We start from the raw sequence: 21344 nt of genomic DNA, 5'->3' as shown, positions 1-21344 counted from the left end.
GGAGCAGGCGGGGCGTGGGATGGGGGCAGGAGCAGGCGGGGCGCGGAATGGAGGCGATGGGGCCAGGAGCAGGTGGGGCGCGGGATGGGGGCAGTGGTAGGCAGAGCATGGTATGGGGGTGATGGGGGCAGGGGCAGGAGGGGCACGGGATGGGGGCAGTGGTAGGCAGAGCGTGGGATGAGGGTGATGGGGGCAGGGGTAGGTGGGGCGCGAAATGGAGGCTATGGGGGCAGGGGCAGGAGGGGCGCGGGATGGGGGCGATGGGGACAGGGGCAGGAGGGGCGCGGGATAGGGGCGATGGGGGCAGGGGCAGGAGGGGCGCGGGATAGGGGCGATGGGGACAGGGGCAGGAGGGGCGCGGGATGGGGGCGATGGGGGCAGGGGCAGGAGGGGCGCGGGATGGGGGCGATGGGGTCAGGGGCAGGAGGGGCGCGGGATGGGGGCGATGGGGACAGGGGCAGGAGGGGCGCGGGATGGGGGTGATGGGGACAGGGGCAGGAGGGGCGCGGGATGGGGGCGATGGGGTCGGGGCAGGAGGGGCGCGGGATGGGGGCGATGGGGTCAGGGGCAGGAGGGGCGCGGGATGGGGGCGATGGGGTCAGGGGCAGGAGGGGCGCGGGATGGGGGTGATGGGGACAGGGGCAGGAGGGGCGCGGGATGGGGGCGATGGGGTCAGGGGCAGGAGGGGCGCGGGATGGGGGCGATGGGGGCAGGGGCAGGAGGGGCGCGGGATGGGGGCGATGGGGGCAGGGGCAGGAGGGGCGCGGGATGGGGGTGATGGGGACAGGGGCAGGAGGGGCGCGGGATGGCGGCGATTTGGACAGGGGCAGGAGGGGCGCGGGATGGGGGCGATGGGGACAGGGGCAGGAGGGGCGCGGGATGGGGGTGATGGGGACAGGGGCAGGAGGGGCGCGGGATGGCGGCGATGGGGGCAGGGGCAGGAGGGGCGCGGGATGGGGGTGATGGGGACAGGGGCAGGAGGGGCGCGGGATGGGGGTGATGGGGACAGGGGCAGGAGGGGCGCGGGATGGGGGCGATGGGGACAGGGGCAGGAGGGGCGCGGGATGGGGGCGATGGGGGCAGGGGCAGGAGGGGCGCAGGATAGGGGCGATGGGGGCAGGGGCAGGAGGGGCGCGGGATAGGGGCGATGGGGGCAGGGGCAGGGGCAGGAGGGGCGCGGGATGGGGGCAGGGGCAGGGGCAGGGGCAGGGGCAGGAGGGGCGCGGGATGGCGGCGATGGGGACACGGGCAGGCGGGGCAAGAAAACGCTTCCACAGCCTGTGCCTGGGACCGAAATGAAAGCTGTGTGAACGTGGGACGCCAATGGAAACTCGTTACCGTTTTTCAATCTTGCCTCATTGATCAAGCCCCGGACAGTGACGCGCTCCCAAGCCCACAGCTGCTGGCAAGGGAGGCCTGGGAAGGGTGAAACCTCACAACTGTGTGTAGATGGAAGCGTCATGGTCAGAGTTCTGGGAGGGGTGAAGTGAAGGGAGGCTGAGGGCCCCAGAGGGTGAACAGGAAGGTGTTGGTCTGCAGTGGGGCTGGCTGGATGACGAATTGTACATGTGTTGCCGTGGTCAGCCCCAGATCTGCTCAGGCTGCAGCTCGATTAAAGACTTGAGCATCTTTGCCTGCTCTGCCCCGACTTGTCTGGTCTGTGGTGTCCCGAGCAAATGCTGAGAGAGTCACCTGACGTGAATCGCTCAGAACTGGGGCTACTCAGAGCCCAAGATTGGGGGTCGTCCGTTATAAGGCCCCCCACCCATCACACCGAGCACTTCTGTCTGCCACCCTGGCCAGCAAGAAGTCACACAAGTGTCTCAGGCAGGCGTCTCAGTAGTGACAGATGGCAGAACAAGGAGCAATGGTCTCAAGTTGTGGTGGGAGAGGTCCAGATTGGATATTAGGAAAACCTATTTCACTAGGAGGGTAGTGAAGCACTGGAATGGGTTCCCTAGGGAAGTAGTGGAGTCTCCATCCCTAGAGGTGTTTAAGTCTCGACTTGACAAAGCCCTGGCCGGGTTGATTTAGTTGGGATTGGTCCTGCCTAGAGCGGAGGGCTGGACTTGACGACCTTCTGAGGTCTCTTCCAGTTCTATGATTCTATGATAAGGGGATGGTTGGATGAAATAACATGATCTTGGTAACTAATTGACCATTCATTATAGGGAACTTTCTGGGTGTCTGGCTGGTGAGTCTTGCCCACATGCTCAGGGTTTAGCTGATCGCCATATTTGGGGTCGGGAAGGAATTTTCCTCCAGGGTAGATTGGCAGAGGCCCTGGAGGTTTTTCGCCTTCCTCTGTAGCATTGGGCACAGATCACAGCTGAAGGACTCTCTGCATGTTGGGGCCTTCAAAGTATTTGAAGGCTTCAATATCTGAGACATAGGTGAGAGGATTATTCTAAGAGGGGTGGGCGAGATTCTGTGGCCTGCACTGTGCAGGGGGTCAGACTAGATGATCGTAATGGTCCCTTCTGACCTTAAAGTCTATGAGTCTATGAGTCTATGAGTGAGGCGGTCACCTTGGCCAGCGCATTCAGGGCCCCGCGCTGCCCAGCTCCCAGCACACAGCTGGCTGGGAGCCCTGTGGCTCAGCGTGCTGCCTTGGGCCCCGCACACTCTTTGTCCCGGCCTGCGCGCTGGTCTGTAACTGACAAAACTTAAAACACCACTGGTACTGGAGAGCCTTCGGCTATGTCTGCACTACCGAGTTCCTGCCCCAAAACGGCCAGTCCCAGGCCAATTTCTACCTTGGCCCGTACCCAAAGAGCCCGCTGGGCCTGCCTTCTACAATTTAAAGGGTCATTAATAAAAGGAAAGGCTCAGAGTCGAGATTGTTAAAGCAGGGGTGGTTCCCAGCCTCTCTGATGCCGGCTCCAGCCAACCCATTCATAAACTCTTGGGGAGAGAGGTGAGCTTTGGAGCCACTGCCCTGCAGCCCGCGCTGTGTAGCTTGAACACTTGTCTCTCCTTGGGCCAATAAAACAGACTGGCCTGAGCACTGGTCTCTTCTACAGAACTAGCCCATCTAAGCAGGTAGGTTCCTCAGCAAGGGAGATCAGACCCCCACCTCACTGAGACAGAGGCCAGACTTCAGCACAGTGGAAACTCGGCAGCTCCCTGCCCTAACTGGTGTGAGCATGGCTCCCAAAGGGAAAACAGGACACCATGGTGGCCTGATCCTCCCAACCCCATCCCAGGCTGGGGTCGCTGGGACTCTGCCTGCCCCCCCCCCCACGAGGCTGGGGTCGCTGGGACCCTGCCTGCCCCCCCCCACGAGGCTGGGGTCGCTGGGACCCTGCCTGCCCCCCCCCCACGAGGCTGGGGTCGCTGGGACCCTGCCTGCCCCCCCCCACGAGGCTGGGGTCGCTGGGACCCTGCCTGCCCCCCCCCCCACGAGGCTGGGGTCGCTGGGACCCTGCCTGCCCCCCCACACGAGGCTGGGGTCGCTGGGACCCTGCCTGCCCCCCCACACGGGGACCCCAGGTCCTAAGACCCTGCCTGCCCCCCCCACGAGGCTGGGGTCGCTGGGACCCTGCCTGCCCCCCCCCACGAGGCTGGGGTCGCTGGGACCCTGCTTGCCCCCCCCCCACGAGGCTGGGGTCGCTGGGACCCTGCCTGCCCCCCCCACGAGGCTGGGGTCGCTGGGACCCTGCCTGCCCCCCCCCCCCCCACGAGGCTGGGGTCGCTGGGACCCTGCCTGCCCCCCCACACGAGGCTGGGGTCGCTGGGACCCTGCCTGCCCCCCCACACGGGGACCCCAGGTCCTAAGACCCTGCCTGCCCCCCACACGAGGCTGGGGTCGCTGGGACCCTGCCTGCCCCCCACATGGGGACCCCAGGTCCTAAGACCCTGCCTGAGCCTTGTGTCTTTGCCCCCCAGAGACGGCCATGGCCCTGCCCCCCACGGCGCCGCGCTGGTGCCCTGTTTTCTCTCGCCAGCTGATCACCTGGCCGAGCAAATGGGACAAACGCCCCGTCGTGAGAAAACCAGCCCGTAGCGCCAGGCTGAGCAGGGCCCGCCCCGGGCACAGCGGCCTTTCTGCGGGCGAGCAAAGCGGGCGGGGGTCGGAAGGACGCTCCCGCCCCCCGGGAGCGCAACTTAAGCCCCTGCTGAGCCCGGAGCGGGGCGGGGCCTGCAGGCGCTTGGGCTTGGCTGCGGGCTCGCAGCGCTCCGATGCCAGGGTGATGGGCCGCCCCGCCGGCAGCCCGGGACAGCGAGCAGCCCCCGCCCCGCCCCCCCCATCCCGGCCCCGCCCCCTTCCGTTCGCCCCGCCCCGCCCCGCCGTCACACCCCGGCCCGTGGGCTGCCCCGCCCCAGGCCAGGCAGCGCAGCAGGAAGCGGCGGCCGGAGGGTGCCGGGCCGGGCCGCCCGATGGACCCCGCGGCCAAGGAGGGGCGGCTCTACGTGCAGCAGGGCCACAAGTTCGGGGCCAAGGTCGGCGGGCGCGGGGGCCGGGATCGGGGCCGGGGCGGGTCCGACCCTCCGCCCCCGGGCGCCCCCTTTGCAGCTGGCTCCGGAGCCCGCGTCTTTGGGGTCCGCCCCCCTCCCTGGGATCAGGAGCCCGGCTCTCACCCCTAGGCTGCCCCCCCCCCGCAGCTGGCACAACCCCCCCCTCCGGGAACAGGACCCAGGAGTCCGGCTCTCACCCCTAGGCTGCCCCCCCCCCCCGCAGCTGGCACAACCCCCCCCTCCGGGAACAGGACCCAGGAGTCCGGCTCTAACCCCTAGGCTGCCCCACCCCGCAGCTGGCATAACCCCCCCGCCCCCCCGGGAACAGGACCCAGGAGTCCGGCTCTAACCCCTAGGCTGCCCCACCCCGCAGCTGGCACAACCCCCCGCCCTCCCGGGAACAGGACCCAGGAGTCCGGCTCTAACCCCTAGGCTGCCCCACCCCGCAGCTGGCACAACCCCCCCCCCCCCCCCGGGAACAGGACCCAGGAGTCCGGCTCTAACCCCTAGGCTGCCCCACCCCGCAGCTGGCACAACCCCCCGCCCTCCCAGGAACAGGACCCAGGAGTCCGGCTCTAACCCCTAGGCTGCCCCACCCCGCAGCTGGCACAACCCCCCGCCCTCCCGGGAACAGGACCCAGGAGTCCGGCTCTAACCCCTAGGCTGCCCCCCCCCCCCCCGCAGCTGGCACAACCCCCCGCCCCTCCGGGAACAGGACCCAGGAGTCCGGCTCTAACCCCTAGGCTGCCCCCCCCTGCAGCTGGCACAACCCCCCGGGAACAGGACCCAGGAGTCCGGCTCTAACCCCTAGGCTGCCCCCCCCTGCAGCTGGCACAACCCCCCGGGAACAGGACCCAGGAGTCCGGCTCTAACCCCTAGGCTGCCCCCCCCCCCCCGCAGCTGGCACAACCCCCCCCCCCGGGAACAGGACCCAGGAGTCCGGCTCTAATCCCTAGGCTGCCCCCCCCCCCCCCCCGCAGCTGGCACAACCCCCCCTGAGAACAGGACCCAGGAGTCCGGCTCTATCCCCTAGGCTGCCCCCCCCCCCCCCCGCAGCTGGCACAACCCCCCGGGAACAGGACCCAGGAGTCCGGCTCTAACCCCTAGGCTGCCCCACCCGCAGCTGGCACAACCCCCCGCCCCCCCGGGAACAGGACCCAGGAGTCCGGCTCTAACCCCTAGGCTGCCCCCCCCCCGCAGCTGGCACAACCCCCCCGCCCCGCCCGGAACATGACCCAGGAGTCCGGCTCTAACCCCTAGGCTGCCCCCCCCCCCCGCAGCTGGCACAACCCCCCCGCCCCGCCCGGAACAGGACCCAGGAGTCCGGCTCTAACCCCTAGGCTGCCCCCCCCCCCCCCCCGCAGCTGGCACAACCCCCCCGCCCCGCCCGGAACAGGACCCAGGAGTCCGGCTCTAACCCCTAGGCTGCCCCCCCCCCCCCCCCGCAGCTGGCACAACCCCCCCGCCCCGCCCGGAACGGGGCCCCGGAGTCCAGCTCTAACCCCCCTAGTTTACCCCCCGGCTGCTGGCACAATGTCCTCCATTATGGCTGCTGGTTCCCCCCCAGCCCTGGACCAGCCTTCCCATCCAGCGGGAGCATGGGGTGGGTCTCTGGGCAGTATATTGCCTGCTGCCCATGTGCTCCCTGCTCTCCTTCTTGGCAGCTGCTGCCCTTCCCAGTGGGGAGCGGAGGCCTCCTGAGGTCCATGCCACGCCCTACAGGAGCAGCTTCTGGGGGGTCCGGCTTCTTTGTGGGGCTGAGCTGTGCTGGGATCTGCTGGCGGGGACCTGGCACTGCCCTGCCCTAGCCAGGCCCTTGGGGAGGGCAGGGCCTGCTGGTGTTGGGGATGGATATTGAGGGCTGCCCCAGAGAGGAGAGAGGCTTTTGCTCCCTCTTCTCAGGGTCACTGGGGGAGCTGTGGCTCTGGTAATGCCTTGGCCCATGGCAGCATGTGGCCCCAGACACCTGCCTCTGTGCCCCCTGCGAGTCCAGCCCTGGGGCTGCTGCCCTGCCTGCCCCCAGGAGAGAGCGGGGAAAGTGCCCATCAGCCAGCGGCAGGGCCCAGCACAGGGCAGGGTCTGGGCTACCTGGCGAGTACATGTCCCTGGCCCATCCCTCACTGGGCAGCGCTGCTCCCCTGCTGGCTTAGCCAAGAGCCCGTGACCCCTGGAGCTGAGTCTGCTTGGGGGATGGTCCCCCTGGGTGTCCCCATGGCTCTGGTGCAGCGGGAGGACTGCCCACCCTGGTAGTGGTGCCAGGCTGAGCCCGTGTGAGACGCCCCGGCACTGAGCTGGGCTCGCGGAGCTGCAGAGGCCACACCAGGGGCAGGAGGAAATCGCCTCCTGGCCTGGATGGCAGGGGGCAGCCGCGGTTGGACCTGGCAGCTCCTCCTCTCTGCTGTTTCCTGTAACCCTGTTGGCGCGGCTGCCAGCCCGAGGGGAGGCTGCTTGTCTGCTGTGCGGGGGCTCTGGGGCGCGCGTTGGATGAGCTGAGCCGCCAGGCAGGGGGTACCTGCCTGCAGCCGCGGGGCTGAGTGTTCTGTGTGACTGCACCATGGCACTGGGGAGGCTGTCACAGGGAATCCCCCAGGCGGAGTGGAGGGGCAGGGGAGAACAGCCTGACCCCAAACGGCCAGCAACTGCGTGGGCTCTGGCCCCCCTGGAAGCACGAAGGGAACCAAAGCAGGTAACTCAGATTGGGCCAGTTCTCAGACGGGCTGGGGTAGCTCTGTCCCGACACGTGGCCAGTTATGCCAGCTCAGGCCTTGTCTCTGCCCCCGCGCTCTGGGTCGCGTAGCCCCGGGCAGGGCTGCCCGTGCTGGCCAAGGGGCGCTGGGGCTGGTGAATGGGCAGTGCGCTTGAGGAGCACTCAAGGGAGGAGCTGGAGATCCTCCAACTGGAGCCACTCTCGTTTGGGGACAAGTCTGAGGAGCTGTCCCAGCGTGAGGTTTGGGAGCAGCTCAGTACATTAAACAGGAACCAGTTGCCTGCACCTGAAGCTACACGCCCGACAGTGCTGGAGGGCCCAGGTGTGAAAGGGCAGGACTAAAGCTGCGCTTTGTAGCCCCCTTTGAATGGGCGACGTCCGTTTTCGAGGGCTCCAGGGACGCTCTGGGCAGTTGCAGAAAAACACAAGTGGTCTGGTGGCGCTTTAGAGACTCACAAAACATCGCTGGGATCATGAGCTTTCGTGGGCGCCGCCCACGCCCTCAGATGCCGAGTTCTGAGTCAGCCAGCGCCAGCGCGAGGCGTGGAGCTGCGGTTAAGCAGGGAATTAGGACGCAGGTAGCGTGCAGAGCCAGCCTGGCTACTGCACGGCAAGGTGGGTCTCACCAGCCCACCGGGATTCTCTGAGGGAGTCAGCGAGCGTGAGCCAGGGCAGCCCCCCCCCCCCCCGGCTCTTTAAGGAACGTGGAGGGCCCTGGGGAGGGGGAAGGCCTCTCGCAACCAGGGACTGGTGGGAACAAAAGTGCCGTGGGTGGGTGTCCCCCTGCCAGGAGCGGGCACTGACCGGAACTGGGTCACTCCACCGTTGCCTGTTCGCTCCTGAAGCATCCGGCCATGGTCAGAGGCAAGAGGGTGGGGGGCCCACTGCTCTGATCCAGCACTGCATAGTCGTGTCGCGATCCATGTCTGCTAACCCAGAGCTCTCCCCTTTTGCCCTGGGCCGCAGGGAGCAAGGGTCAGGAGGCCCTGCTGGTTTGTGCCCTATAAGCGCAGGCCCCCTGGGAGCAAAGGGGGCAGGTTGGAGCAATGGGGAATCCCCATAGCAGGTTCTGCCTGTGATACCCCTGCCTGTTGCAGGGGCCACTGTAGGGACTGTTGGCTCAAGTACCCCAATTCCTGGGGCAGGGCCTGTCTGAGGCAGCAGGAACAGGCGCATGAGCCCCAGAGCCTGTGGGGTGGCCAGACACAGCAGCCTGGGGTGCAACTGGCTCCCCATCGCCATGCCCGGACTGTGCAGGACCTGCCCAGCACCCGAGCCGCTTCTCCCTCCCCAGGCTGGGCAGCTGCAGCTGTGACCAGCTGCATGGTGCGGGTGGGGGCTCTGGCTTGCCTGGGTTTAATCTCCCCTGCCCCTCCCCCAGCCCTCTAGCTTGGTGCCTGGTGATTTGGGGAAGTTTGGTATTAATACAGGAAGCAAGTGAGGACACAGACACTTCCTCTTCCTGTCCTGAGAGTCAGCAGCAGGGATCGCTGAGGAAGCAGGGGAGGGGGCAGGAGGAAGGGCACATGTGGGGCATAGTGAGCTGCACATACCCGGAGACCCTGCCCGCATGGGAGGGGGAAAGGGAGCTTCTGAGCAGCCAGAGTTGTGGGGCACAGGCTGCTGGGCACGTATCCCTCCTTGCCCCAGGGCGGGGTTGGCTTCTCTGAGGTCACTTAGATCAGGGTGGCCCCTCGGCTCTGCCATCAACAAGGACAAATGCAGAGTCCTGCACTTGGGACGGAAGAATCCCAAGCATTGGTACAGGCTGGGGGCCAACCAGTTAAGTGGTAGTTCTGTAGAAAAGGGCCTGGGGGTTACAGTGGATGAGAAGCTAGATATGAGTCAACAGTGTGTCCTTGTAGCCAAGAAGGCTAATGGCATATTAGGGTCCATTAGGAGGAGCATTGCCAGCAGATCTAGAGAAGTGATTATTCCCCTTTATTCAGCTTTGGTGAGGCCACATCTGGAGTATTGTGTCCAGTTCTGCGCCCCCACTACAAAAAGGATGTGGGCGCAATGGAGAGGGTCCAGCGGAGGACAACCAAAATGATGAGGGGGCTGGAGCATATGACCTATGAGGAGAGGCTGAGAGAGTTGGGTCTGTTTAGTCTGCAGAAGCGAAGAGTGAGGGGGGATTTGAGAGCAGCCTTCAACTTCCTGAAGGGAGGTTCCAAAGAGGATGGAGAGAGGCTGTTCTCAGTGGTGACAGATGGCAGAACAAGGAGCAATGGGCTCAAGTTGTGGTGGGAGAGGTTCAGGTTGGATATTAGGAAAAACTCTTTCCCTAGGAGGGTGGTGAAGCACTGGAATGGGTTCCCTAGGGAAGCAGTGGAGTCTCCATCCCTAGAGGTGTTTAAGTCTCGGCTTGACAAAGCCCTGGCTGGGTTGATTTAGTTGGGATTGGTCCTGCCTAGCGCAGGGGGCTGGACTTGATGACTCCTGAGGTCTCTTCCAGCTCTATGGTTCTAGGATTCTATGATCCTCCTGGAGCCTGCTGGGCTAGGCAAGGAGCGAGTCCAAGGAGCCAGGGTGTGTGGCATCCTGGGGGGAGATCTGTGGGCTGATGACTTGCATGGCCCTCGCCTCTGAGCAGGCTGGGCACATGGGGGTGGGCAGAGCTGCAAAGGGCGAGCTGGATCCTGCAGGCCCAGCCCCAGCTGAGCCTCCCCAGACTGCGCTCCAGTTCATGCTGCACCAGCTGGCTTGGACCTCACTGACCATGGGCAGGCAGTGCAGGCCTGGGCCCCAGTGTCACTGCCTGCCCCTGCCCCCCTCCCATGCCCCGCCAGCCCCCATCTGCCCCTCCCCCCATTGCCCGTGCCCCACCTGCCCCTGTCAGCCCAGTCTGACTCTTGTGCTTTTGCTTGGTCTGTCTCTGAAAAAGCCTCCCCAGAGCTGAGGCCTCTGGCTCCTGCTCGGCTGGTCCGTGGCTGGCTGGGGACCGGCTGGTGGGGCCAAGGAAACGCTGCTGCCCGTGGGCCTACAGCTCCTGGCAGCCGGGCCGAGCGAGTCTGAGCACTCGGCTCTGTCTCTGGCGGAGCAGAGACTGAACCCTGCCGGGCTCCACAGGGGCTGCTTGTGCGGGGCCCTCCCCGTGGCCCGAGTGCCGGAAGGGAAGGGGGGCGCTACCCGGGCAGGGGCTCACAGACCCTTGGGGCTGGCCGGGAGTGGAGGCCGCTGTGCTGACCCTGCGGGGCTCTCCCCGTGGCCCGAGTGCCGGAAGGGAAGGGGGGCGCTACCCGGGCAGGGGCTCACAGACCCTTGGGGCTGGCCGGGAGTGGAGGCCGCTGTGCTGACCCTGCGGGGCTCTCCCCGTGGCCCGAGTGCCGGAAGGGAAGGGGGGCGCTACCTGGGCAGGGGCTCACAGACCCTTGGGGCTGGCCGGGAGTGGAGGCCGCTGTGCTGACCCTGCGGGGCTCTCCCCGTGGCCCGAGTGCCGGAAGGGAAGGGGGGCGCTACCCGGGCAGGGGCTCACAGACCCTTGGGGCTGGCCGGGAGTGGAGGCCGCTGTGCTGACCCTGCGGGGCTCTCCCCGTGGCCCGAGTGCCGGAAGGGAAGGGGGGCGCTACCCGGGCAGGGGCTCACAGACCCTTGGGGCTGGCCGGGAGTGAAGGCCGCTGTGCTGACCCTGCCGGGCTGCCCTTGCAGAGATGGAAGAAGAACTGGTTTGTGCTGTACCCGGCCAGCCAGCATGGGGTCGCCCGCCTGGAGTTCTATGACTGCAAGGACCCCGGCGCCCCGGCCGAGAAGCTCAGCACCCGGCGGCTGGACAAGAAGATCATCCGGCTGGCGGACTGCGTCAGCGTGGCGCCCGTGCCAGAGGCCGGCCCCAAGGACAGCACGGCCGTCTTCCGCCTGGAGACCAGCGACCGCAGCTTCCTGTTTGCCGCCGAGAGGGAGCAGAGCGCCGAGTGGGTGGACAAGTTGTGTGAAATCGCCTTTTCGGTGAGTGCCACGGGCGAGGGGCTGGGCCTTCCCCCCCGCCTCCCGTCCGCACAGCCAGGCTGGCGAGGGCTCACGGCCCCAGTGACCCCTGCTGGGACAGCCCTGTGTGCGAGGGCTCTGCCCCTCCAATCCGCCTTGCTCACCCCTCAGGACTGTAGGCCATGCCGGGGACGCCACAGCTCCCCCCAGGACTGTGCTGCTGCTGGCCAGCGTGGCACCAGGGCTGTTGTGGGTGGGGCTACAGGAGACCTAGTGCCTCGGGGTGGGGCTGGTCCCCTCGCCCCCCGCTCTCCTGGTGGGGAGGGAGCCTGCAGCCCTCTGGAGTGCGGGTCCCTGGGGAGCCCCACGTGCCAGGCAGCATGATGCTTCCTCTCTGCATGGCAGGGCAGTGCCAGCCAGACGCCTGTTGCATGGAGGTTTGGGCCCAGCTGCCCATCTGGATGCCCCCTCCGTACCCTCTGCCAGGTGGCCCCCAGGGCCTGGAGCTGCCCCAGGCCCCAGCTGCTTCCCCTCCAGCCAGAAATCTTCACCGGAGCTGAGCCAAGGCTGCGGCCTGCCGCTCATCCAGCCTTCCCACGGCACCTGCCCCAGGCTGAAGTGACTCCCACAGCCCTGAGTCCTCCCTGTGGGCTGGCAAAAGAACACCCCCCCGCCCCCTCAGGCAGCCTGGACCGCGGCCCGGGCATTGGCGGCTGCTGCTGTGCTCCCAGGCTGGTCTTTCAGGGCGCCTCTCAGGCCCCAGGCCTTGCGCTGTCACGCAGCAGGTGTCCTGCTCTGCTGCGGCTGCTCAGCCCAAGACCTGTCTACTTACTGAGCAGGTCTGGCTGGGCGCAGCGCTCGCAGCTCTCCCCTCGGGGGTCATGGAGACCAGCCAGCATAGGAACCGGGCATTAGAGAAAACAGCCTTTTCAAAGCCGTCTGTGACTCTGTCTTCCCTAAACTCTGGTCGCCTTGCACTGGTGACCCAGACAGGCCCAGGGTCTCCAGCGAGAGCACGGGGTCCCTGTCTGTGTCTCGTCCCCCACCCATGTCCCTTTAAACCCTGCTGCAGCCCTTCTGGGTTCGTCTGGGTTCCCAGCTGTGCCAGTGGGGCAGGGCGGAGATAAAACCTTGAAAGCTAAGGGGTGGGGTATTGACCCTGAACAGTGCGAGGTGGCTTCTCCACAGCCGGCCGGCTGCCGGCCTCTGCCTGACAGCTCCCCGTGAAGCTAGGCACAGCCCTGCTCAGGCAGCCGGTTAGCTCACCACCCCTAGTACTGCACAGCAGGGCTCAGGCTGCCCCGCGGGGGTCGCGCTTATCTCTGGGCTGGGGGTTGCAGGCCGGGAAGCAGCGCCTCGTGTGTGAGTTCCCAGGGCAGACGGGCTGGTGGGCTCTGGAGGCGGAAGCAGGGAGCAAGGAGAGAGTCCAGTGCAGGAACATGGTGGCCAGTTGTGGCGTCCCAGTGTTAAAAAAGAAGAGCCACAGAAAGAATTGCAGGGGCTTGCGAAAATGCCTCCCCGCGAGGGATTTCAGCTCAGCCGGGCGAGCAGCGCTCGGCGTGAGGCGCGTTCTGGGGTCCAGAGCAGGGCCTTCCGGAGGGGGGCTTAGTCCCGCGACGGCGCTCAGTCGAAGGCTGGGTCCCGGGGACACGTAATGGCCAGTGATACACAGGAAGTCAGACGGGCCGTCTGGCCTGTAGCTCCGTGAGTTGGGCCCCCAGCGCGATGCTGATCCGGACGCCAGGCGGCCTAACCCGCCACAGAGGTGTTCAGCACAGGCCCAGAGCCTGGCTCCTGCAGCAGCCCGGCCGAGCGTTAACGCGCTACACTTCTGCTCCTGCTGGAGCGACTCTCCCCCTTGGGGCCGCTGTCACCCGGTGCAAGGGCGTCTCCAGGGCGGGGGTGACACCAGCGCCCTGCGGAGAGACCTGGCTGTCCAGCGGGGCTCTCCCCCGCCAGTAGCGTGCGAGCTGCACTTTCACTTCTCCCTCTCTCTGGTCGAGAAACGCTCGCTTCCCTCCACGCGGCGGGGCTGGGCGTCTGTCTGTGCAGGCAGGAGCAGGGCAGTGTCAGGGTGGTTTGGGAGCCCTCCTGGGCTGGCCGTGGGGCACGATGGTGCCGCTCCAGGGCTCGTGGCTCCCGAGCCTGCTCTGGCACTCAGCCTTGGGGCAGACGAGATGGGCCCCGCATTGTGCAGGGCTCTGCTGGGGAGTGCGTCTCCTCCAGCTGGTTCACCCAGTGGCCCGGGGTGGCTGCATCTCAAGCTGAAGGGAGGTGCTGGATCTTGGCCATAGCCAGGAGCTCACCTGTTAGTGCCAGCAGGACACTGCTGCTGTCCCTCCCGAGGCTGCTGGGTGATGGCAGAGGCCCTGCTGGAGCCAGGCAATGTGGGATGTGCTGGGAAGCGTTTGCTCCAGGCCCGGGCCTCCCCCAGCTCCAACCTCAGGGACTCGGTGCTGCCGGAGGAAGGTTCCTTGTTTCCTGCTCGGCTCATGATCCGGGTCTCACACGGTACCCAGACCTTCCCCATGTCCTGCTGCCTGGGCTGGTCCCTGCAAGAGCCCCGTGGGGGGCAGCCTCTTCTGACCTTCCTCGGCGCAGGCGCTTCCTCTGGGCTGGTGCACGGAAAAGCTCCAGTCCCTCTGCGGGGCCCAGGGCCTGGCTGGGGTGCCGAGCGTCGGGGGGCGGCAGGGGAGCTTGCGGTGGGGCGGCCTGTGGTGGGTGGCCATGAGGCAGCTGGCGGGGGTGCAGGGAGAGCTGCTTGTGTGGGGCAGGGGCCTGGCTGGGAGGTGGCCGGTTGGGGTGGAGGGAGGCTGCCCGCAAGCCAAGCCCGGGAGGGGCGGGGGCCTGGCTGGGAGTGTGGTTCTGGGTGCTGACGCTTCTCTTGCTTGGCAGAAGCCCTCTGCCAATGGAGCCCGACCAGGGCACAGCAAGGAGTGTGGCGAGGGGGCGCCGGCCCTGGAGATGGCTGTGAACTCCATTTACTACTCGCGGGAGGAAGGTAGGGCCTGTCCTAAGCCAGGGCTGCTCCCCTGGAGCCACTGGGCTGGTTTCCTGTGTGGGGCGCGTGCAGCCCTTGCTGCCTGGCGGGGTCCCCTGGCCTCTGGGTGGGTGAGAGCGCTGTGACCCGCCCCACTGGGCTGCCTCTGGTGTGGGGCTCCCTGCAGTACTGCCTGAGTACTCCCGATGGGTGTACTGGTACTGGGCATGGTGCCGGGCTCCCCCTCGCTGTCCGAGGAGGGCTGGGATCGCCAGACTCCTCCCACCCCCCCAAGGGGCTGAGCATCCTCAGGCTTCCCCCCCCTCCGTCCCCAGGGGCTGAGCATCCTCAGGCTTCTCCCCCCCCCCACTGCTCTGTCCCCCCCCCCCCCCGGCTCTGTCCACAGGGGCTGAGCATCCTCTGGCTTCCCCCCCCCACCGCGCTGCCCCCCCCCACTGTTCCTGGGGGCTGAGTGTCGTTGGGTTTCCCTGCCCCTCCCCCGCTCTGTCACCAGGGGCTGAGCATCCTCTGGCTTCCCCCCCCCTCCGTCCCCAGGGGCTGAGCATCCTCGGGCTTCTCCCCCCCCCACTGCTTTGCCCCCCCCCCCCCGGCTCTGTCCACAGGGGCTGAGCATCCTCTGGCTTCTCCCCCCCGCACTGCTTTGCCCCCCCCCCCGGCTCTGTCCACAGGGGCTGAGCATCCTCTGGCTTCCCCCCCCCTCCGTCCCCAGGGGCTGAGCATCCTCGGGCTTCTCCCCCCCCCACTGCTTTGCCCCCCCCCCCCCGGCTCTGTCCACAGGGGCTGAGCATCCTCTGGCTTCCCCCCCCCTCCGTCCCCAGGGGCTGAGCATCCTCGGGCTTCTCCCCCCCCCCCACTGCTCTGCCCCCCCCCCCCCGGCTCTGTCCACAGGGGCTGAGCATCCTCTGGCTTCCCCCCCCACCGCGCTGCCCCCCCCACTGTTCCTGGGGGCTGAGTGTCGTTGGGTTTCCCTGCCCCTCCCCCGCTCTGTCACCAGGGGCTGAGCATCCTCGGGGTTCCCCCCCCCACCGCTCTGCCCCCCCACTGCTCTGCCCCCCCCCCTCCGTCCCCAGGGGCTGAGCATCCTCGGGCTTCTCCCCCCCCCCACTGCTCTGCCCCCCCCCCCCGGCTCTGTCCACAGGGGCTGAGCATCCTCGGGGTTCCCCCCCCCCACCGCGCTGCCCCCCCCACTGTTCCTGGGGGCTGAGTGTCGTTGGGTTTCCCTGCCCCTCCCCCGCTCTGTCACCAGGGGCTGAGCATCCTCAGGCTTCCCCCCCACTCCGTCCCCAGGGGCTGAGCATCCTCGGGCTTCTCCCACCCCCCCACTGCTCTGCCCCCCCCCGGCTCTGTCCACAGGGGCTGAGCATCCTCTGGCTTCCCCCCCCCTCCGTCCCCAGGGGCTGAGCATCCTCGGGCTTCTCCCCCCCCCCCCACTGCTCTGCCCCCCCCCCCCGGCTCTGTCCACAGGGGCTGAGCATCCTCGGGGTTCCCCCCCCACCGCGCTGCCCCCCCCACTGTTCCTGGGGGCTGAGTGTCGTTGGGTTTCCCTGCCCCTCCCCCGCTCTGTCACCAGGGGCTGAGCATCCTCGGGGTTCCCCCCCCACCGCTCTGCCCCCCCACTGCTCTGCCCCCCCCCTCCGTCCCCAGGGGCTGAGCATCCTCGGGCTTCTCCCCCCCCCCACTGCTCTGCCCCCCCCCGGCTCTGTCCACAGGGGCTGAGCATCCTCGGGGTCCCCCCCCCACCGCGCTGCCCCCCCCCACTGTTCCTGGGGGCTGAGTGTCGTTGGGTTTCCCTGCCCCTCCCCCGCTCTGTCCCCAGGGGCTGAGCATCCTCGGGGTTCCCCCCCCAACCGCTTTGCCCCCCCCCCCACTGTTCCTGGGGGCTGAGTGTCATTGGGTTTCCCTGCCCCTCCCCCGCTCTGTCACCAGGGGCTGAGCATCCTCGGGGTTCCCCCCCCAACCGCTTTGCCCCCCCCCCCCACTGTTCCTGGGGGCTGAGTGTCGTTGGCTTTCCCTGCCCCTCCCCCGCTCTGTTCCTGGGGGTCCCTCCGCCCCCCACCACTCTGCCGTGGGCTGGGTGCTGCCGGCGTGGCCCTTGGTGTGGGGGTGCCGGGCACGTGTCACTGGTTTCCTCACTCTGCCCTTGAGGCGGAGGAAGTGGGTTGCCTGGATTCCCGGGCTGCCCGCAGTGCTCGGGGGCTGCTCGTTCCCCTGGCCTGCCCTGGGGTGCTGGGTGCCGTGCGCCGTCCCCGTGAGCGCCTGGCTCTCTTGGCAGCGAACACGTTCTGGGTGAGGGTGCAGAGGACGGAGGCCGCGGAGCGGTGCGCGCTGCATGGGGCCTACGTGCTCAAGGCGGAGCAGGACAGCTTGATCCTCAAGGAGCCCCGGAGCCAGGAAACGCTCTACACCTGGCCCTACCGGCTGCTCCGGAGATACGGCCGAGACAAGGTGGGTGGGGCAAGACCCCCTCCCCTCAGCAAGGGCTGGTCTGCCCCCAGCTTGCCAGCTGCCTGGCACTGAGGGCTAGGCCTGCCGTGTGCGGCACAGACAGAAAGGCAGCGGCCACGGGGCTTGGTTAGTGGCTGCTGGGGGCTGGCCATGCCGCGCTTTGGGGGGGTGCCTGCCTCCTGGGACCCTTCTGTGGCTGTCTCTTGCCCCCCCCCCGGCCCTGCTGGCTGTCGTGTGTCTGGATCCGCATTGCTGCTGTCCCCATGCTTCAGGCAGCTCTGGGCTGCCCCGAGTGGGTGGGGAGGAAGTGGTTGCTGGAGAGGAGCCGCTTATAGAACTTGCGCTGTATCCTGCAGCGCGCTGCTGCTGTTTCCACTGGGTCAGCCAGCGGCAGACGGAGCGACTCTGCTGTGGGGAAGCGTCTGAGCCGTATCTGCCCGGCGGGAGGGGCTGGGTGTGAGCCGGAAGGCCGGGCTGGGGGAGGGAAAGGGGGGATTCCAAGCTGCAAAACCTCATTTGCCAGAGGCCCTGACCCACCTGCCGGCACGGTACTGAGCCGGTGCAGCCCCGTGACATGCCGGTTGCTAGGAGATGCACCGAGCTGGCTCAGACCATGGTGGTGCCGCAGAGGGGGCTGGGGGTCCCCTCAGAGGCCCCCATAGCTAGAGCCCTGCGTGAACCCCGATTTCACAGACAGCAGGGAAGCTGTGAGCTCAGACAGTCTGGGGCTTCTGCCTCTGCGCTGCTGGAGGAATCGTGGCAGTGGGCTGCTTTGGGTTTGCCTCCTCCCTGGCTAGTGGAGAGCATGCGGCACCTGCCCCTTGGAGCCCCTGGCAGACCCGGGGAGGCTGGCAAGGGTGGGAACTGCCACTGGCAGCACAAGCAGGTGTGGGAGGCCCTGCCCCAGCAGCCGGATCATGGGGGGGAGTCTCGCTCCAGTTCCCTGGTCTCAGCCCCTCCCCTCCCCCCCCCGGCGGGTGCTGCAGCCTCTCCTGTGGGACTGCTGCTGGCTGAGCTGTTGTATGATGTAGGCCCCTCACCCTGCCAGTGGACACGCAGGGAGCAGCAGCAGCCTGGGCCTGCCCCTGGGTGGACAGGGGGCTCCTTGCTCCCCAGGGTTGCATGCCCCTCATCTCCTGGCTGCTTTCGGGGAAGGGGCCAGCCCACCGACCCCCGGCCTCAGCAGCGTGGGGCAGGACAGTGGGCGGCCACACGTCCTCCAGGGAATTCACCCCCCGCGATGCTGTTATCCCTGAAAAACCCAAAGAGAAAGCGGTTTACAGGGGGCCTGCTTGCTGGTGCTGGCACGCCCTGGTGTGTCTCTGGGGCAGGTGGGCTGGGCCAGGGTGGGAAGTGGAACTCATGTTTAGGGGGCAGCCAGGAATGGGGCCCACAGGCTGGAGTGGGGCAGATGCCAGGAGTCCTGCTGCAGTTGGTTCGGGCACCCAGGTCTCCCTTACTGGCATCAGCTCCGGCTCCATCTGATTCTTGTCGGTGGTTGCATCCCACCAGCAACGGGATCAACTCCAGACCCTGCCGAATCCCTTCCTGGTGCCCAGCCCCAGTGGTGCTGCCACTCATGGGACTTGAGCCCAGAGCATGCTGGGTGCTGCGGCTCCGCCCGGGAGCCAGCCCCGTGCTCTCGCCTGCATGGCTGCTGAGCCCCGAATGCCTGGCGCAGTTCGGGAGTGGGCTGTGAGTGCAGGGGGGCCAGAGTTGTTCCTGCTGTGAACGCCGGAGATCTGCCCTTGGCAGCTGGCAGCTGTTAGTGGCTGGGACGCTGACCCGCTGCCTCTTCCGGCAGGTGATGTTCTCTTTCGAAGCTGGCAGGCGCTGCGACTCTGGCCCCGGGAACTTCACCTTTGAGACTAAGCAGGGGAATGAGATCTTCCGGCTGGTGGAGGCCTCCATTCGGGAGCAGAAGGCCCAGGTCGAGGAGAACAGGCAGAGCTGTGACTCGCTGGACTTGGACTGCCTTGGCGTGGGGCTGATCCGCAACGCTCTGGCTGACTCCCTGAGCCTGGAGCTGCCCGCCGAGGGGGACGGCTCAGCGGTGCTCAAGGTGGGGCTGGGAGCCAGGCTCAGTGCTGCTCCGGACGAGAGGGACGCCCTCGCTCTGCTGAAGGCTCGTACTCTGCCAGAGCCCCCGGTGCCACCCAAGTCCGCGCCCCCCAGCACGCCTCCACGCTCCCCACTGCCCAAGGTGCCCAGGGCCGTGCTCCCTGCCGAGGACCCCACCATCCTGTACTCCGAACCCATGGACGCAGTGAAGGGCTTCCGGGCCAGGCTGGACCCGCTGTACTCAGACCCCATCGACAGCAAGCGTGGAGGCGCGGCCCTGGGTCCGGGCCCTGCCCAGGACGAGGGGAAGCTCAGGCCGCTTGGCTCGCTGCACTCAGGCCTGTACGACCGGGTCCAGCCAGCCGAGAAGATGCTGAGGTGCCGGGAGCACATCTATGATGAGCCTGAGGGGCGGGCTTCAGAGCCAGGGCCCGACAGCGCCTCCATCTACGACGAGGCCCGGCTGACAGGCGAGGCCTGGCGCACGCAGGGCATGGACCACAAGGGCGGGTATGAGTACCCCTACAATCCCAGCACTGACGACTACTCGGTGCCTGCCTTCCAGCCCAGAGCAGGTCCCAAGGGCCCCAAGCCTGTCCCTGCCCCCAAGCCCCAGGCCATGTTCATTCCCAAAGCTGCAGAGAGGAGCGTGGAGCCCAGCAAATGGCGAGTGAACCTGGCTCCCGACAAAGCCGGCGTCCGATCTGGCTTCAACAGCAACAACAACAACAACGAGGTGCTGTACAGCCAGGTGCAGAAGCCTCCCTGGGCACCAGGGCAGGAGCTGTCTGTGGACGAGAGCGCTCGGTCGCCCATCTACGAAGACCTGGGAGAGATCTAACCTCCTGTGCCAAAGCCCCTCCACTGCACCGTCCCCTGCGAGGGGCCATGTCCTCCCTCGGAGATGGGGGTACCCTGGAGGCGCCATGGCTGGAGCCGGGGAGAGATGTGACTGGTACCTGTGTGCTGGGATTGGCTCCCCTACCAGGCCAGGGGAGGTCAGGGTGGTCATTACGTGCTATCCAGGCATGGTGACTGGGATGGCGCAATCCCTGGGCACTTTTTGCTGCTGAACTGCTCCTCAGCTCCCTTCAGACTGTCTCCGGCCCAGCCCCAGACAGGCCGTGCACCCTGGCACCCTCCCCAAATATTTTTCTACAATTTTTATTTTGATATTAAAATCGTACATTTTAAAAGTGTGCGTGGTGTTGGAGTGGGCGCCGTGCCACACGCCTGTTCTTAGGGGTGGTGAGAGGTGCTATGCCAGGCTCCCCGAGGCGCTGAGCCCCTGGGCACAGGAAAGAGGCCGGGTTTACACAGGGCTACTGAGAATCGCGCACGTGCAGCTCCATGAGTCATTACAGCAACAGCTGCTCTGAGCAGAGCAAATCTTGGCTTCCCCTTCACAAAAGGCCCCGGAGGCTCCTGCGAGCCAGAGCAACTGGACTGTAGTTGGGAGGGTGGTGGAGATGGTTCCTAAAGAGAATCATCATGCCGGAATTTAGACTTTCGGAAGGCCCTTGGCAAAGCCGGGGGGGAGGGGGGAGAAGGGGGCAACGCTGGCCCTGGAGCAGACGGCTCCGCCAGAGCAGGGACAGATGGTCAGTTCCCAGCAGAGCAGAGGGTTCATGGTGGGGCCCCAGGGTGCAGACGGGGGTGTTGGATGTTTATTAACGAGCTGGAAAAGGAGCGTGTGAAGCTCAGGGGACGCACAGGTGCTGAGGGGAGCTGGTCAGAATTCCAGGGGGCTGGCCCTGCAAGGGGAAAAGGCAGCATGCCGGCAGGCCCAGCTGGGATTCAGGGTGGACTAATGCCAAGCAATGTGCAGTGGACGGTTTAATCTGAACTCAGCACGTGCCACCCCAGGGCCTAGACTAACAGCGTCTGTTCAGGATCCGGAGCCAGCGTTGCTGGGCAACTCAGCGGATGCCAAGAAAGCTGATGGGCTGGAGACCAGTTCAGGCTGGGTCTTGCTCTGTGTGCCAGTGCAGCATGTTCTTTGGTGGGGCTGGTGAGATGGGGTGGGGGAAGCCCTGGGCTCTGCTGAGCGAAGGAGACAGCTGGCCCTTTCTAGCAGGGACCTGTGGTACCTTGGCCAGGTCCCACAACTGCTACGGGAGAATGATACACAGCTGGGGGGTGGGGAAGTGGTAAATAATGGAGCAGGTGGGTCACTGGGACAGAGCAAGCTGGCTCGCTTGGCAAGCTGGGCACAAGCAAATGCTGGGTGTTAATATGGCTTAAGGTAAACGTGTACCTATGGGAACAAAGGATGCAGGCCGTACATACCGGAGGGGGGACTGTCCTGGGAAACAGTGTTTGGAAAAAGATTTGTGGTCATGAGGGATAATCAGCTGACCATGAGCTCCCAGTGTGGCGCTATGGCCAAAAGAGCCAATATGATCCTGGGAAGGGTGAACTGGGTACTTTAGCTCTGTGTTTGGCATTGATGTGACGTTGCTGCTATCATAGAATACTAGAACTTAGGGATGCCCTACCAGGGATAAGAACAGCCAGACTGGGTCAGACGAAAGGTCCATCCAGCCCAGTGTCCTGTCTGCTGACAGTGGCCAGTACCAGGTGCCCCAGAGAGAGTGAACAGAACAAGTAATCATCATGTGATTCCTCTGCTGTCATCCATTACCAGACAAACAGGGTCTGGGGACACCATTCCTACCCATCCTGGCTAATAGCCATTGATTAACCTAACCTCCATGATTCTATCTAGCTCTTTCTTGAACCCTG

At 66.4% G+C, this 21344-nt stretch overlaps 1 protein-coding gene across 1 annotated transcript; it reads left to right on the top strand.

Annotated features, from left to right (window-relative positions):
- The first annotated feature begins 4285 nt into the window (after positions 1-4285).
- On the top strand, positions 4286-19798 carry DOK1 (docking protein 1). The gene is made up of 5 exons (XM_075916063.1): positions 4286-4443; positions 10817-11113; positions 13988-14093; positions 16366-16538; positions 18343-19798. The coding sequence occupies exons 1-5, from the start codon at positions 4381-4383 to the stop codon at positions 19438-19440; spliced, it is 1737 nt and encodes a 578-aa protein (XP_075772178.1). The 5' UTR covers positions 4286-4380; the 3' UTR covers positions 19441-19798.
- Positions 19799-21344: the final 1546 nt, after the last annotated feature.

Source organism: Pelodiscus sinensis, unplaced genomic scaffold, assembly GCF_049634645.1.
Source record: "Pelodiscus sinensis isolate JC-2024 unplaced genomic scaffold, ASM4963464v1 ctg84, whole genome shotgun sequence".
NCBI lineage: Eukaryota > Metazoa > Chordata > Testudines > Trionychidae > Pelodiscus > Pelodiscus sinensis.
The sequence above is the reverse complement of the archived record's forward strand: the minus strand, read 5'-3'. Positions and strand labels throughout refer to the sequence as shown.

Excerpts from the sequence above, each read along its gene's own strand:
- DOK1 (XM_075916063.1), top strand. The coding sequence starts at position 4,381 with ATGGACCCCGCGGCCAAGGAGGGGCGGCTCTACGTGCAGCAGGGCCAC. Across the intron at positions 11,114-13,987 it reads TGTGTGAAATCGCCTTTTCG|AAGCCCTCTGCCAATGGAGC; the intron begins GTGAGTGCCACG and ends CTTGCTTGGCAG. Across the intron at positions 14,094-16,365 it reads TTACTACTCGCGGGAGGAAG|CGAACACGTTCTGGGTGAGG; the intron begins GTAGGGCCTGTC and ends CTCTCTTGGCAG.